The following is a 19,002-nucleotide window of genomic DNA, read 5'->3' as shown; positions in this document are numbered from 1 at the left end:
CCGGTTGCTATTTCAGGTTTTATCACAACTTTGATGCTTTGTGGATACAGAGTTTGAAATATCCTGTGCTTTGACAGTATTGTTAGACTAAACCACCTTATGCCCCTTATCCTGTATTTGTCCAAGATCTACATTGGCAGAGCTAGGTCAGATTTTAATGTGACAGGATAAGGTCCAGTAATACAGACATTTTTTAAGCTTGGTGATCTCAGAGGCTGGACTAAACAAGGCTTTAGGAACCACACACACAGGAATATTATAAGGCTGCCACATAGGTCTAAAGTTTGCTTTCTTAAAACCTGTTGCATGCCTGTAAGCCCAGAAGCTCAGGAGGCTGAGTAAGGAGGATCACGAGTTCAAAGCCAGCCTCAGCAAAAGCAAGGTCCTAAGCAACTCAGTGAGACCCTGTCTCTAAATAAAATACAAAATAGGGCTTGGGGATGTGGCTCAGTGGCCAAGTGTCTGAGTTCAATTCCTGGTATCAAACAAAAAAACAAATTACCCTTCCAAAAAGCTCTCTTCATGTTTCTATAATATCAAGGGATGTGAAAACTGGCTGAGCCAAAAGAAATAATCTTGGAATGTGAGATACTAAGGACTGCCAGTTATTATAAAACGTGAAGTTGCTCTTCTTTATACAGGAAGATTGACTGTCACCAGTGGGCAAAAATGAAAGGTAAACAAAGACTTTTCACTTAAAGAACATCTTTATTTGATCTTTAATATACAATATTACCTTTGATTTGTAAAAATCACATTATGGAGGACATGATTGGAAACCAATTCAGGGGCAGCCAGTGGGTTCCAATTTAGGAGGTTATACTTACCCCACTTATTAGTTTAAGGAACAAGTTTATCAGTGAATTTGACAACAGAAAGATTAAAGAATGGCATTTCAATTTTCAAAACCAGTAATTAAAATTCGGGGCATTTCAATTAATCCAGCAAAAACTAATCCCTAAATTTTCTAAAAAAATAATTTTTCCCAAAGAGCTAAGCTTATCTTCATGAAAATTTCTGGTATGCAATTTGCAACAGAATTCTGTAGCATTCAAATAGCTGCAAGATATTTGCAATTGTTTAAAAGCCTGTGCATATTAATATGAATGTATGTGAGTGTATGTGTTTTAGTATCAAATTTACATTCACGCTGAGCTGAAGCAACCTTATAGTAGGATGGACCTGAAAGGGCAGCATATTTATAATGCAGAAGAGAGACATCTCTGTGCTCTTGCAGTCTGAATCATCTTTCCCTCCTCTAGAATTAAAAAAAAAAGTAAAATATTTAATAAACTTTCAATGAAAAATCTACTATCTGTCAGGATGATTGATATATTGAATGTATATGGCTAGTTAATATAATGTTATGTAATTTTGTGAGCAATTTTATGAGTTCTTCAATTGCTGGGCTCAAACCAAGTTTGAAATAGATTAGCTGTTAAGTACTGGAAGTATAAAGTTGAAGCTGGGGAATGCTTTAATTGAAAAATGGTGCACATTGATATTCTGAAATAGTGTTAGTGACTTGGAAAGGTACTGTGGAGAGGTATTCAAGGATGGAAGAAAGCTCTTCTTTTGGATACATTTTTCTCCATAGTCCTCAAACTCAGGCTGTTCTCGAGGTAACAGGAGTAATACCCTTAAATGAGGCACATACCCCATTTTCTGTTGCCTAAAATTTTTCAAAAGATTAGTTTCTGCAGCACCAAGATTAGGAATTCTATCATATTTTTGTTCTGAGTACTCAAGTGGATACATTTCTGCAGCTCCAGCAATCCAGAGTCCTGGTCCAAGGGTCAACGAATAGGCGGAACTTCAAAGAAAAGAGTATTTTTATGCCACATATACCTTTTTTACATAGGGAATCTGGAAATATGGCATTAAAATAACAAGTGAAGATAATGGTTGATAGCATACTCCCCACCCCATTCTGCCTCTTGAGTATAGTCTTATTATCTTGAAACCTGAACAGACTCCAGAAGAGTAGACAATGAAAGATACAGCTTTGGGTAACAAAACACAGACAAGTGAACATACACACATCTTTTTGCTTTAAAAATGAATATATAAGTCAAAACACAGAGAAAAGATACAGACCAAAGGTTAGATGGTCTTATACAAATTAGGCTTGGGATCAGGGCCAGTAACTATGACCCACAGGCCAAATCCAGCCCTCCATCTGTTTCTGTAAGTAATGCTTTATTAGAACACAGCTACCACCATTCATTTACATATTATCTATAGCTGCTTTCACACTTCAACTGCAGCATTAAGTAATGAAAGAGACTATATGGATTACATAGCCTCGAGTATTTATTATGTGGCCCTTTACAGAAAAGCTTCTTAACTACATATGAATCAAAAAAGAACATCTCCATCATGATCTGAGTGAGCTGAAGTAGCAGAAAATCATCTTCATCACAATTCTTGAAACAGATAAGTGGATGAAAATATTTCCATATCATCTGTGGTTACTTAAAGATTCTGCTGATAATCTGTGAGGCCAAAACAAGTTACAACTGTATGTGTAACTGATGGTATTAAAAATCTTTATAACTGTATTTATGGATATCATACATATTTATGTAAAGACTGCCTAAGAAGCTAGCCAATTTCAGAGTAAAGGAACCTAAAGAAAAGTAAGAACTCCAAATATTATTACTAGGAACCATTACTTGGAACTTAAATATCTTAGTATATTTTTCTTTATATTTAAGAACATGGGTACTACCACTAGTAGGAAGCATACCAGAGCAAAGACAATTTACACCTACACGTTTTACCCATGAATGAAGTGACAAAACCTTTGAATATAAAATAACCAGCACTTCTATAAAATATTGATTTTAATTATGTAATTATAGTGATATAGCAAAATAAGAATGTTTTTATTTATTTCTAAAGTAAATATTTTAGTCAAAATTGCATCAGAAATCAAATATTTCTTTGATATTTTCCAAGACTTTAGTTATTAGCTACAATTATAGTTGTTAGTATTATATAGTAACACATTGTTTAAAATATATTATAAACCTTTCTTTTCCTCTTTAATTTAAATGAAATATAAAATTAAGGATTTTGTAACATGATTCATATTGGAAAACACTTAAAATGGTATTAACTACTCTCATACAGAAAATGCCACTAGAATCACACAAAATGTTATAATGCTTGAAAGTGCCAGACACAATGCTGGCACATATTCAGTACTCTGTCCCAAGTTCCCACTCATTCTCTCATTTACTCATGCATTCATTCAAAATAAACTCAGGCTTAAGGATAAAATGCATTATAATGAGAATGGCAAGCGCAATCTTTTATGAACAAATTTTGAGTTTTGATAAAATACTTTGGCAATGGAGAATGGAGAAGGTGAGAGGTTGATAAGATTTCACATAGTGACATATCTGCTCAAAGACAGGAATGAGTTGGCGTTAGACATAACATGTGCAACCCACCAGAAAGTAACAACCCCCTGACTGGGGACTTATTTTTCTGCACTGAGACTCTTTTTGGTTAGGGCCCATTCCCTTGGTTTTAACAACTTCAACTGGTTGAATAGAAAACAATAAAACAAAACAAAAAATCTGGTTTGAACCAAAAAGTGTGATTCTAAGATAAAGAGAGATAAATGTAGGTGTTCAATATCTCTGTTTCTTTTCTTTTTTTATGTACCAACCCATCTAGCTGTTCTGCACAACTGTGCCACAGGCACAAAGTGAGGGGGCAGCTCTTTGAGGAGGCACCTGAAAAGGAACATTTCTGGGCTCTTTGCAGGAGGGCTTATAAATGTAATGAGTTCTGAACCTGAGTAATAAAATCTACAAAATGCAAAGGGCAATAAGGACAGAAGACAGTAAAGAATACTCTTGGAAACTAAGCAAAATATGGGGTAAAGATTGATCTCAGTGGAAGTTATTTACAAAATCTTTAACAAAAACAAAACATGACACTGGCAAGTCATTTGTATCTGAATTTAATTGCCTTTGGTATTCAGAGAAGAAAAAGCACTGTTGTAAGCTCTAGACTTATCATCACAAAGAAGGTAGGGAGTGGTGAAGAAGACCCTTCCATGGTCCCTCTCAAATTCTTTGTACCGGAACTGGCTCTGCTTATACACTTCCTTGCCTTCTCTTAAACTCCAGTCATCCAAGTAATATAGAGCACTTGGGTTAGGGGTTCTGTCTTCTCTGGTGAGGAGTACCTAGGGAGTCAGCATGGTCCCTTTACTCTGCACTCTTCTAGAAAGAAGGGGGAGGGGCAGGGGAGATTGCTGCTATCTGCACAACTCAAGATTTTAACTTTTTTTCAGTGACTCATAAGTGGGCTTGTGCTAATTTTAGGAGGAAGGCTAATTTTTTCTGAGAATCAAATACTCCCTTTCTCTTTTAAAATTATGTCATCTACCCTTTGCAAGAACTTTAAATGTTCAAATAGTAAAAGATAATAAATTTAACCCTCTTAGAAACTTAATACAACTGGCTCTACATCCTTATTTTCTATGTACACTAAACAATTTTGGAATGGCTATCCATTTATGAATCATTGGCTGAACTATGAGGATTGTCTGATGATTATGGTATAAAATGATCACCCTTAGAAAATGTTTAATTAATTTATTAAATCTTTTCCCAATTTAAATATACTACATGCTAATTAGAGGGTTAAAAAGTCAAGCTACTGAATAAGGAATAAGCTTTTAGAATTCCAAGGTGGGCTTCCTGTATAAACTTGTTTCATAAAATATTCAAATTCAGAGTAAATACTAATAATATTGTTTCCAACTTTTATTAATGTCAGTGGAAAATATATTAAATCAAGAGGAAAAAAGTGTCTTGCACTGTCACAGAAATTCAAGGGACAGAAAATATTTATAAGTATTAGTATTTACCTTATACTATATAATTCTTGATAAAATTTGTTTCTTCTGCCAATATATAAAGAAATAGTTTTTTTTTTAAAAAATCAATGCAAAATCTACTAATAGTAAAAGAAAGACCTTTAGATATATCCCAATTTCAGTGCAATATGACTAATTATACTCTTTTCACCAAAAATTATTTTGAAGTTATTCTGATTAACTCTTTGGAGTCTATAAATATTCTTGGAAAAACTAAAAAAAACAAAAATATTTGTGAACAGCTCACTCATTTGATGAAATAATAAATAAAGGGTCCCCTGTCCCCATTCCTGATAGAACGTTTAAGGAGTTTCACTGTGTTTTGTTTTTGCTTTACTAAATTGTAAAAGTAACTTAGCTTATCATAGCAAATTCAGAGCTGCATAATATTAGAGTGAATTTTGTCAAGCCATGTAAAGTTGTAAGCTGACTGACTCTGAGACTAAAGTGAATAAAATTTGGTTGGTAGATGTGTTGGTTTAGAAGAATAATTTCTTACCAACAAAACCAAAAATTTCTCTAAGAACAGGTGTCAAGGCAACACACTGGCACTTCCATCTCTTTTTGTCATGCTACCAACACTAGACTGAACTACATTCACAAAATCCCAAACCCAGGCTCATAAGTAGTGGTTATGATAAATAGCAATTTCAGTGATACCAGATAGAGAAAAAGACTTGAAGAGTATTCTTTGTGAGATCATGCCCCAGGAAAAATTAAATTTAACCAAGAAATTTCAATGAAAAACATTGGGATTGAAATGGTTGCCAGTCTGTTCATCCAATGGGGAACTTCAAAATTCAGACAGGGATAGGTACTTCTGTTTTTTTGAGTCTTCTTGCTACTGATGCAGTTACACTGTTCTTTTGTTTTTGTTTATCTTAGTTTATTCCATTATTAAAATGGAGAAAAAGGGATAATCAATGTGTAAATATCTGATTTGAAAGCTGCTCCACTGTGAGAGGAAACAAATTATATAATTGGTTCCAAAAGCCATCTCTAATTCCTGCAAGGTGCTCTATGTCCTTGGCTTGCTCTTGCAATATAGCAGTAATGGGCATTGCTTCTTGTGTGACCATCTCATTAAGAATCAAAGCACATCAGGTCTCTGTCCTACATGTACCAGAACATGTTTTGGTCAGGTATAAAATGGAATAATTTCAAAGTTGATATATCTACAAGTTGAAAAGTCTTGTGGGGAAGTTTCACCCTGTCATGTTGACTTAGAGGTCCAGATTTTCAAAAGCCGCCTCTCCAGACTAGTTTCTGTAGTGGTCCATGTAAACAAAACACAGGTAAGACTGTTCCTTCTGGAGCTGCTTTCATCGAACAGCAGGATTACCTGAAAGTGTGATGTTGGCTAAATGTAACACAGGCAGAGGGTGAGCTTCGGTGTTAAATACCCAGTGGTCTAAAGGTAAAAGGTCATCACCGGAAAAGAGCAGATACAAATATCTGAAAATAAAAAGGGGAGAAATGAGCTTCAATTAGAATTCAGCAAGAAGACCAAGTGAACTCAGTCACAACAGCAGAAAGAACCAATAACTTATTTTGAGAATCTTTGATGAAAAGCACATCATAAGAAATAAACCTCAGTCACACAGATGATCTAAAACACAAAAAGAATGTGCTTCAAATTAGAGCATAAGAAAATCCAGTAAGATGTACAACTAGATCTGCTGAAATAATGGGTTTTAAGGAAAATTCCACATATCTGTCTGCAGCACGAAAAACAAATTCATAATTTTTCAAAGACATTCTTTTAAAAATCACACATAATACCAATCATGTTTTGACAACTTACAGAGCTCACGGAGATAGAAATTAGTTCACACTTAGTAATGAGCACTGAGAGAAATAATTATAGTGTTTGGATACAGAAAGGACTTATACTACTCCTAATATGTTCATGTTGTAGTTTTCACAGTTCTTGGTACTGCAAGCTGTTAAATTTCATACACATTTTGGATTTGCAGGAGGTTTAATAATTGCCCTTAATGGATGAGAGCACTATGCACATGAACACAAGGGTCTTGACTTCTCCATGGAACTGCAAGCCACAGTAGTCACTTAAAAATTAAAAACGAGTCAACAAAAACAATGATCCTTATCTATATTAACGGAAAAATTCCTCTATGAATCCTAATTTGGGGGGTAGATCATGTCATCAAAGTGAACATAAAAAACTACAGTATCAGGCTGGGGGTGTGGTTCAGTGGCAGAGCACTTATTTAACATGTGTAAGGCCTCGGTTGAATCCCAGCACCTGATAAAAATCAAACCATACCAAACCAAACCAAAACCAAAACCAAAAACACAATAAAGTCAGAAAATCTGAATTCTAACTCTTGATCTTAGCAGTAACTAGCTAGGCCTTACAAAGTTTCAGTAAAGAATTTCTTTATTTTTAAAATAGGCATATCAGTATCTTCTTGGATTATGGTTACAGTTCTGGATAAGAGTAAAAACACAACACTGAGGTAAACAAGAACAGCGCATAAACTTTATAACTGGTAAAGCTGGAATGAAGAGTTAACTGTGCTTCCTATCTCCCTCTTCAACCCTGGATCACTAGACCTGCTTGAGAGATTTGCTGACCAGGTTGGAGGTAGAGAAGTTGAAACTAAGAGATTTGGTTGGACACAGCAAAAGACTCTACATGTTCTGCTTACTCTACAGAGACCAGAGGGCCAAGCTTTTAGTGTTCTTGGTGTGGCACCCATTCCTTTTGATCAGATTGGTGCTAAAAAATGTCAGGTGCTTTTTTTAGATGTTTTTTTTTTATTGGTGCATTATAATTATGCATAACAATGGGATGGGTTATGACATATTCATATATGCACATAATTTGATCACTCTTCTTCCCATGTCCTCCCTCCCTTTCTATACCCTTCATCTACTTTTGGGTCTCCTTTCCATTTTTGAGACAACTTTTTTATTCTTTTTTTTTTTTCTTCTTTCCTTTCTCTCTAGTTTCCACATGAAAGAGAAAACATTTGACTCTTGACTTTCTGAGACTGGCATGATGAAGTTTTCCAGTTCCATTCATTTACCAGCAAATGACAATTTCATTCTTCTTTAGGGCTGAGTTTGCATTGTGCACACATACCACATTTGTTTTACCCATTCATCTGTTGATAGACATGTAGGCTGGTTCTACATCTTGGCTATTTTGTACTGTGTTTCTATACATATTGACATTTATTTATCACTACAGTATGCTGATTTGGAATGGGATAGCTGGGTTGCATGGCATCTCTTAATCTTATTGTAAAATCCAACAAGCAGTGCTCTTAAAACCCAATTTTCAATTGGATTGCTTGTTATATTACAGGTGAAATTTGAGATTTTCCATGTATTCTTAATGCAAGTCTTTTATCAGATATAAGATTTGCAAAGATTTCCTCAGTGTGTGGCTTGTGTTTTCGTTCTCTTAGCAATATCTTTCAAAGAGTAGACAATTTTAATTTTGAATCTAATCACTAATTTTTTTATGGACTTCCTCCTATGTTTTCTTCTAAGTTGTACATATTTAGGCTTTAAATTTAGGACTGTGACCCACTGTGAGTTGATTTTTATATATAAATACAGAAATCCAGTTGTTCCTGCACCTTTTGTAGCCAAGTCTATCCTTTTTCATTGCATTACCTTTGTACTTTGGTCAAACATCAGATGACCATAGGTATGGTATTCCTGACCCCACAATCGTGAACTCAATATTCTGTTCCCCTGATGTGTCACACTATTTTGATTATCACAGCTGAATAATAAGTCTTGAAATTAGGTAGCATTAGGCTTTTAACTTTGTTCTTTTTATAATTTGTTTTGGTTATCCTAGGTCCTCTGCATTTCCATAAGAAGTTTAAAAACAGCTTGTCAATTTCTATAAAAAAAAAGACTGTTGGAATTTTGAATAGAATTGTAGAGTCTAAAATTAATTTGAGGAGAATTAACAACATCAACCCTTCAGAACCATGAATATTCTTTTAGGTCTTCTTTATATCTCTCAGCAATAATTTCCAGTATGTACGTCTCACACATGTTTTATTAAGATTTACTCCTAGGGTAATGAAGTCCAGTCCACCTCATTCCACCATCTTTCCTACCCCCATGCCCAAAATATCCCATTATTTTTATGCTATTATAAATGATATTCCTTCTTAGTTTTAATTTCTGATTATTCATTGTTGGTATACACAATTCATTTGAATACACTGATCTCCTATCTGCAACCTTGCTAAATTCACTTAATCTAGTAATTTTGGGGATAAATTTCATAGGATTGTCTGCATGGATTACCATATTCCCAATGAAAAAAAAGATAGTTTCACTTTTTCCTTTCTAGTCTGGATGTCTTTCTTTTTCATATTGGTCTACACTGCACTGGCTACAACCTCCTATACAATACTAGGCAGAAGTGAAGAGAAATCCTTGTATTCTTCCTGATCTTAGGGAGAATGGAACACAGTTTTTCAGAATGATGCTAGCTGTAGGTTTTCATATATGTCCTTTATCAGACTGACAAGGTTTCCTTCTATTCCCTATTAGCTCAGAAAGTTTATCAGAAATATATGTTGAATTTTGTTAAAGGATTTTTCTGCATCTATTGAAGGGGGTCATATGGTTTTTCTTTTTTAGTTAATTCCTTGATTTTCAAATGTTAACCCTCCATAGCTAGGATAAACTTACTCTGTCATGATGTATTCTCTATTTAACATGCTGTTAAATCTGACTTGTCAAAATCTTGTTTACATCTTTTGTATCTATATTCATAATACTGATTTTTTGCTTCCAATAAGAACTCTACCATCATTAAAAAATATTTCTCCTCTATTATTTTATTTTTATCAACTTTGTTTCTTGTGTTAAGATTTGATGCATTTTTTAAAATGATGAAGTATAAAGGCTGGGCTACATTCTCTGTGAGGGGAAATCATTCTCCAAAGGTAAAAGTAGCTGAGTTACTTGAAAACAGTTTGATCCTTTCAGGTCTTACTTTTTCCTTATTTGTTATATAAATCTAATATATCCCAATCTCTTTTTAATTACTGAATATATACTTGGAAAAGTGATTTAAATGATGATTTTTCTAAGAATAATGTGAAAAGTACAAATAATTTATATTTTCTCTAGTACTCATCGCTATTTGCTGCCAAGGATTTTTCAAACTCAGGTAGTTCTAGTTCATGTGGGCACCTTCTGGTTTTTTACTGTGTATTTCATTGGGTAATCAGATAAGCTTCCTTGTTTTTGTTGTTGTTGTTTATTGTCATTATATAATACATTTTTGTTTCTTCGGCACTCTCAATCAATCCCAGGTGGCAAATAGTTTTGTTTTTACCAAATTCGTAAGCTGCCATAATATAAAGATCTTCTGTAAAACTACTCCAAGCTCTTCAATTTCTTTTACTAGAAGAGATTTACAAAATTTCACAATTATTACCCTGCTGTCATTCTTATATATGCTCCTTTTCATCTAACTTGTTTTTCCCCGCCTCTGGTTGCTTTTAAGATTTTTCTTTATCACTCATTTTGAATAACTGATATAATGTACCTTGGTGGGGTTTTCTGCATGTTTCTTATGCTTGGGGTTTGTTAAGCTTCTTGGATCTGAAGGTATGTAGATTATCTTGAGTTTTGAAAAAGTTTGGCCATTATTTCTTCAAATATTTTTGGTCTATCATCTTTGTCCTTCCCTTTGAAAACTCCAGTATCATATATTTTAAACCACTTCAAGATGTAGCTTACTAACGTTCTTTTCATTTTATTTTTCTCTTGTTTCCTTTTAGGCAGTTTTTACTCGCATATTTTTAAGTTCACTAATTTTTACTTCTGAAATGTCTAATGTGCTATTAATCATATCCAATGTATTTTCAACTTAGACATTGTAGTTTTTGATTCAAGAAGTTTGATTTGGGTTTTTATGTCTTCTATGTCTTAACTTTCTGAATATATGAAACGTAATTATCACCATTATAATATCAATGCCAATTTCAACATCTGTATCAGTTCTAAGTTTCTATTGTATCTTCTCGTTATCGGCCATATCTTCCTGCCTCTGCATACATGGAAAACTTTCTGGCTGAATGATACACATTGTTGATTTTCCTTTGTTAGGTGCTGGATATTTTATATTCCTATAAATGTTTTTATGTTTTGTGATGGGATGTTATTTGGTTATTTGGAAAACAGTTCGATACTTTTAGATGTTGCTTTCATTATTGTGTAGATCCAAAGCACCATTACTTCCCACTACTGAGGTAGAACCATCCCACTTTAGTAATACTTGAATTGATTTTCCCTTTTCTGTTTTCAGATAATTCTTCCCTCACCTCAGGGAGGTTCCTTAGTGTTGAGGGGCACTCTGCTGAATATTCAAGGGTGTTCCCTTGAGTTCTTTAAGCCGCTTTCACCCCTCTGGTACTGTCCTCCTAAGGGAAGTGGCTGTGCTCTACCTCAAGTTGTCCTCCCTGCCTCCCAATCAAGTCCTGGAAACTCTATGGAGACAGTCATTTGGGCCATAGGGCTCACCTTCTTTGTTTTCCTTCTCTCAAGGATCCTTATCTTTCATTGTCTCCATGCAGTGTTTTGAAACCCACTACTTCATATATATAGTTTTTCTGTTTACTTCAGGTGGAAGAGTGCAATCTGGTTGCATCTTTGGAGTTAGCAGAAGTCCTGCTTATGCACTTCAGGAGACTTTACCAAATAATTTGCTGAATGTAATTGTCTCATGGACTCCCTGTCCTCATTTCTATTATTAACCCCCAAAAAACAGAGTCAGTCCACCAAGAACGTTTTCTTAGAAACCCTTTCTGACTCTTCATGATCAGTTTGCTGAAGTCATCATTATATGACTTCTAGAATTTTGTTAAAATGGACATTAAATTCATCAACATTTTCTTCGATCCAACTATAATCATTTGTTAAAAACAAATTATTAGCTAGGGATGCCTATAATCCAGAAGATTAGGGAGGTTGAAGCAGGATGGTAAATTTGAGGCCAGCCTTGGGTACTTAATGAGACCTTCAGCAACTTAGCAATAACCTATCTCAAAAATAAAAAATTAAAAACAATTGGGGATGTAGCTCAGTGTTATAGCAGTCCTGGGTTCAATTCTCAGCACCACCAAAAAAGAAAAAAAAAATGCTTTCCTTCCTTTGGGTCTCTAAGTTTCATTTTCATCCTATTTGTTTAACAGGAATATAATCTGTTATATTAAATTACTGCACACCTTGTAATAAGTTATACTTGAAGATACAACCACAAGTGTGATTTGGTAGTCATTATTTTAGGAATGATAGAAAAAGCAGAATAGAAGAGAGAATTTTAGAGAAGGAAAAAAGTAGAATTGAAGGGGCTAGGAGAGGAGGCTGGAGTTATAGTGTGGGCATTTTGCATTTTATCTTATGATTCCCTTTTCAGCATGTCATTGCTTCCCTGGTGTTTTTTTCACTGTGATAACAACACATAACATAAAATTTACTATCTTAACCATTTTTAAGTGCACACTTCAACAGTATATAATCCATATTTTTCTGAGACATACCTCTAAAACTTTTAAATCTAAAAAACTGTAATTCTATACCCTTTAATATCTTTCCTTTTTGCCTTTCCAAAGTCACTAGTAACTGTTTCTATCACTTTTGACTACTTTAGATACCTTATATAAGTAGAATCATATAGTATTTATCCTTTTGTGACTAATATTTCATTTGGCATAATGTCCTCAAAGTTCATCCATGTTAATTCCCTGGTCTTGATTCTAAAATCCTATTTCGCGTTACTTTCAGTGAATGTACTTTGGTGTACTCTAGTTTTCTTAGTATGTTTTTAAAGATACTTTCTCCAGCTGGATCTTTCTTTTCACAAAGTGACTTTCCATTTTACTTTGCCTAATAATATCTTATGTATCATTTAAAATCATTTCAGTCTTTTTTCATAACCACTCTAGCTTTTTAGTTATGACATTCTGCATTAAAAAGCATCAGATGAAAACCATTTGGAATTTTCTTTATTAGCCAACTATTTGATAATCACTTTGTTAATAATAGAAAATTAGATGAAATTTAGTTATTTTAAGGGAAAACACTAATTACAAAGAAAAAATTAAGTACAAGATATTTAAATATAGTCAAATGGTTAAGAAACAAACCATTTTTTCCCCTGATTTCTTTCAAAAACATGTGAGTAAACAAACAAAATATATATGCACAAAAAACAGACTACTACTTATCAACAGAAAAAATGAATTACTAATAAATGTAACATGGATTACTCTGAAAATATTATCCCCAAATGATTCAAACTACATGAAATTTTATGAGATAACTTACACTGTATATGGAAATCTTCCATACGTAGTCACATTTCACTTGTGTTTTGAGAAATGCACTTAGATGATTTTTTTGTTGTGTGAACATTAAGAGTGTACTGAACATAAACTAAGATATCCCCAATGCAGCCAGGTGATATAATCTTAAGGAACCACTGTTGGACACGTGTTCAAATGTTGACGAAAATGTGATCATACAGCACACAACTAACTTAACTGAGGTGGCAGTTCTCCAGGCTTATGTGTATGTCAAAATACAATGAAGTATACACTTAAAATACTTCAATAAATCTGATTTTAAAACCTTTTAAAAAAAAGACTAATGGACAAAAATGGAAAAGCAAAATAACCTTGTTGTGTTACAATTTAGGTTGTAGCTCCCTCTACTGTAGCGAAAGAAACTGGCAAGGATATTTCAAAGCATTTTTGAAACTGAAAAAATGCTTATAATGAAATGACAGACATAAAACCCACTGGGTTTGTACGTGTGTGCCCACCTCAGTACCAAATATTTGGATTGTACTATGTCAGGTCCTAAGAGGTATTAAACCTACAGTGATAGAGAGGAAATATGAGTAGTTCTGTTCCTCCAGCATATCTATTCAAAGAGACCAGACTACGTGAATATAGCAGTTACACAACAATTTGCCTACCTTTCTGGTGTGCTAGCTTCTGTATCCATAGAGTTAATCTTTTGATCCCTAATTGCATCCATAAATGTTTTACAACAGAGCCACAGATGCTAACGGTTCTCAAGGAGTGATTCTCTCAGATTAGAAGCAATAGCAGAATTTAGGAACTTGTTAGAAATGCTACTTCTCAAGCCCCATCCTAGACTCATTAATAAGAAACTCTGTCAATGGAGCCCAGCAATCCATGGTTTAAGAATCTTTCCAGGTGGTTCTGACATATACTCAAATTTGAGAATAACTTTTCAAGTCACCAATTTTGTGTAACTTCTAACAACTATTAATTTGTACCATTTCTGTTTTTTCTTCATGTAGACATCTGAACCTTCAGCTGTACAGCCCTGACTCCTCCAGTTTTCACACCTTGCCCTTTCTTCTTGCTTTGTCAATTCCTTAGTCCATTATTTCCACCGATGGGCACTAAATGAATTCTGAAACCCTAAGACTCAATCAGGAAATTACATAGTTCTATTATTTTCTTATTCCCACTCTTACTTTTGCAAGATCTTATAAAACTGCCATTTATTCAGCTATCTCTCTTAGAATCAAATGACTCAATTCTTTATTTGACAAATTATTTAATATTGAAACATGTATTATATGTGTAGCCCCACTGTGGATGACATATGATAGAGTAACCAATCTTTACAAAATCTTGTAAATTGTACTCTAGTTGTGGAATGTTTAAGAAAATTATATGGCATGTTAGAAGATAGGTGCAATGAAGCAAAGTGGGGAAAAAGATAGGGACTAAAGGAGAAATTTAAATTTTACATAGGATGATAAAGAATGCCTTAAAAATACAATTGAAAATGACAAAACTACACCATTAAAAACTACTACTTAAGAGTAGCCAGAATGGAGATGCAAATAGCCTTTTTTCCCTTGCATAACAGAGCTGATTTGACAAATCCAACACTTATTTACTGAGTGCCATGTGCTAGGTGCTGAGAAGATCAGAGGAGTTAAAATGAAAACACTGTTGTTTTGAAGCACACAATGTGCTAGTAGAGACAAAACAGGCAAACCTATATCAGGTGATGATAGTGCTATGAAGAGAAATAAAGCAGGGTAAAGGGAGAAAATGATGGCAAGTATAGATAACATACATAGGGTGTATTTTTACAGGCAGACTCTCAAAACATATAGCAATTATGTTAGGAAGAGTGTGCATGAGACTTAGATGTAAGTTCCTTGATGTCAGGATGTTCCTGATATACTCAGGACACATCCCCAGCACATGATATATAAGCTGGCACTTATTAGGCACTAAACAATAAGCATGTGTTGGGTGAACTGCTCCATATATTACACTGTATCTTTTCTATATTTTGGTGATCATTAATTTAGTAGATAAAGAAACAGATCTACTTAAAGACCAAAGAGATAGAATAAAGGATCCACTTCTAAGGATGGTTTAAAGGGTGAGCAAATGCTAAAATTTTATCACATTAATCCTAAGAATAACATTTTACCTATAGAAAAAAAAGACCTGAGTAATTTATTCTGTCATTTGAATCTTAAGTGAGTTTAAGTCACTTGAGATTTTAAAAACTTTAATACTGACTTTAAAAAAATTCTGACTTTTTTTTTAAGCTAACTATTCAAACCTTACCTCATATTATCAGGTACCACACCTAAGTATTTTGAGTACTTCTCAGTGTACCCTCTTGATTCTAGCCATTTTAAATTAATTTTCTAAACACCCTTTTCTCCCCATGAACTTCCAGAGCTTTCTATGTGTAACAAGTTTTGTGAATAGTTACCACTCTTGGTTAATTCTGTTTAATTAAAGTTACTATAATTCAAATGCATATGCCTTCTGAAACAGACATTTATTTCTAGAAATCTAATCAGTATTTATATTCACACAGGAAGCAGCATAGACAGAGATAGACAGGCATTCGCTGCAATATCGTTTATAATCCACTGTAATGGATTATAACAGTAATCCACTGTTTATCCAGTGTTTGTCTTTTGTTCTATTTTGTTTTTGATGCCAGGAATTGAACCCAGAGGCATTTAGCCACTGAACCACATCCCAACCCCTTTTAAAGTTTTACTTTGCTTAAAGCCTCACTAAGTTGCTGAGACTGGCTTTGAACTTGTGATTCTCCTGCCTGAGCCTCTGGAGCTGCTAGAATTACCAGGTATGTGCCACCACATCCAGCTCTTTACTTTATTTAATGTTCTTTTCTTGTTGTAGAAGTTTTCTACTTTTATGCAATTAAAATTTTATCCTTTCTTCTATGGTTTCTTGATTTTTGTATCATGTCATATTAATCCCCAGCACTGGGGGAGGGGAGAATCCATTTTTTTTCATGATTTTCTTTCCTTTTTTATATTTAAAGCTTTGTTCTATATAAAATGAGTTTGATGTTTATCAGGGATCCAGCTTTATTATTTTTTATAAGTGGACAATAAATTAATTTATTTAAAATATAAAGCAAAACCAAAAAGCATTCTTTGAAAAAGCCAATTAAGCCAACCCACAGTTCACATTTTTATATTACTAGAACACATGACCTTCAGTTCACATCTTTATATTCTGAAATCCTAGAAACATGTTCGCCCATGTATTTTACATACATACATGTGTGTATGTATGTATGTGTGTGTATATATACATGCACTCAATATCCTATCTGATACTGTGAAAAGCCTTATAAACAACTGCTGTTGTCTCCACAGTAACATCTACTGCGGATGTAACAATTTATTTAACCATTCAACTATTACTGAACATGTAATAACTCTTATTTTTGTAACAGCAGTAAATGTCTTGTACATAAATCCTTTTCTATAGCTGATCATAGTGTCATACCACATAACAATATTTTGGTCAACAATGGATCACATATATAACAGTACTCCCATAATACTATAATAGAGCTGAAAAATTTCTATTGCCTAGTGAGATAGTCATAGTATAATGTATTACTCATACTTGTGGTGATTTTGGTATAAAAAACCTACAGTACTTTCAGCTATATAAAAATACAGCACATACAATTATGTACAGTACATAACATTTGATAATAAGTGACTACGTTACTGGTTTATGTATTAACTATATTCCTCCTACTTAGAAACTATAAAACAGCCTCAGGCAGCTCCTTCAGGGGGATTCCAGAAGAAAGTATTATTATCATAGAAGATGGCAGTTCCATGTGCATTGCTGTCCCTGAAGACCTGCCAGTGGGACAAGAGGTGGATGACAATACTGACCTGGGTAGGCCCAGGCTATTGTATGCTTGTTTCCTAGTTTTTTACAAAACAGTTTTTGAAATAAAATAAAATAAAAATTTTAAAATAGAAAAAATGTGGTATACAATGGAAAAGCTTACATGATAAGAACAGTAAAAAGTCCCAATACTTTGTTACAGCTATACAATGTGTGCTTTAAGCTAAATATTATCACAAAATAGTAAAAATGTTTTGAAAAATTAAATTTAGAAAGTAAAAATTGTTACAGTAAGCTCAGGCTAATTTACTATTGAAGAGAGAAAAATATTTTTAATAAATTATGGCTATCCCATATTGCCTAGATGTGTAGTAGGCTATACAACCTAGGTTTATGTAAGTACATTTTATGATATTTGCACAACAATGTATTTCTCAGAACATATTCCTGTCACTAAGCAGTGAAAGACTGCATTTAAGATATTTGACATACACTTACATAACTTTCCAGAATTTTGCCATTATATTCAAAGTTTCAATTTTTAAGCGAGAGAGGAAAAAACTATACAAGCAAGACATACAGATATACAGACATACTTTCTGTCTCAGAGACTACAGTGTTGGAGAAAGCAGACAAGCTGTGGTGGTAAACTTGGTCTTATGCTACCTCTCTTTAATAATAAATTTAATAAAAAGACTGACTTCTGACTTCTACTCTTAGTCATTTAATGCCTGATATATATGAACTCAAAAAATGTGGTTGAAATGAATCCTTAACATATATAATTTTTTTTCTGTCAGAACTTCAAATAAATATACAACAACTGTGCTAAGAGTCAATGAAAACCTAATTACATGAAAGATTTAGATGAACAGAAGTCGGGTACTGAGATACAGATATAAAATAACACATTCTCAAAAATTTTGTTTTGTTTCGTTTTATACCAGAGATTTAACCTTAAGGGTGATTAACATTAAGCCACATCCTTTTATTTGTTCTTTTAAGACAGGGTCTCACTAAGTTGCTTAGGGTCTTGCTAAATTGCTGAGGCTGGTTTTGAACGTGTGATCCTCTTGCCTCTGACTCTGGAGCTGCTGGGATTACAGGCATGCACCACTGTGCCTAGCTTCTTTCAAAGTTTTATTTAAGAGGAATTGATTAATGCTGGTAAGTGATACACATCCACGTAAATAAAACTATTGAGAATCCAAATAGAATATATTCAGTAGACAATCACAGACTGCTTCTTACAGAAGTATTCCCAGGAATCTTGGTTCCTTGGCATCTTTTAGCTTAAAGGGTTTTTTTAATAACTGCTATTTCAATAAGACCAGTGAACTAACAATTCCTGGAGTAATGAAAACCATTGCCAAAGAACATATTTCTTTTTATTGCAACTGGAGAATTTGGTAGAGTGATAGCATTTACCTATTTTTAGAAAACAATCAAGATTCAATAAATATCTTCAAGCATTTTCATGTTAATAGAGACTATTCAAAGGTCTTCCTTTCTTGTATGATTCCTCCCCTTACATAAAAATCAGGCTGTTGTATATTTATTATACTAACAATGCACCTAAAATATTCACTAATTATCTAAATCTCCTCTCAAAATATTTAGATATAAATATTTTATAAATTTAATATTCAAGAAATCTCTCAAGTCTTTAGCAAAGTAAGGCTTAAGGTTTCCACCTTCTCCTATGGTGGTTTACAGAGTTTTCTATCTGGGATTTTGAGTATACGTCAAAAATTATCTCCCCCCACCCTCCATTATTACTTTTATGTGTATCTTTATGAAAAACCTCTTTGGGAAATGGTTGACTATGGCTTTATATCATTTGGTACCATCAAAACTTCATGATTATTCCTAAAATTTAATTAGCTATAGCAG

General features: G+C 33.7%; 1 protein-coding gene across 1 annotated transcript in view; it reads right to left on the bottom strand.

Moving 5' to 3' along the window:
• Window positions 1–742: 742 nt before the first annotated feature.
• The window catches only part of Man1a2 (mannosidase alpha class 1A member 2), a 152,433-nt gene continuing 134,173 nt past the window's right edge, over window positions 743–19,002 (bottom strand). The window contains exons 13-14 of the mRNA XM_026407286.2: window positions 6,243–6,355; window positions 743–2,495 (exon numbers count right to left, since the gene is read on the bottom strand). Coding sequence (XP_026263071.2) covers window positions 2,476–2,495; window positions 6,243–6,355 — 133 coding nt within the window. The 3' untranslated portion in view covers window positions 743–2,475. The remainder of the gene's footprint in view (window positions 2,496–6,242; window positions 6,356–19,002) is intronic.

Source organism: Urocitellus parryii, chromosome 11, assembly GCF_045843805.1.
Source record: "Urocitellus parryii isolate mUroPar1 chromosome 11, mUroPar1.hap1, whole genome shotgun sequence".
Lineage (NCBI taxonomy): Eukaryota > Metazoa > Chordata > Mammalia > Rodentia > Sciuridae > Urocitellus > Urocitellus parryii.
This window is presented reverse-complemented; position numbering and strand designations above follow the sequence as displayed.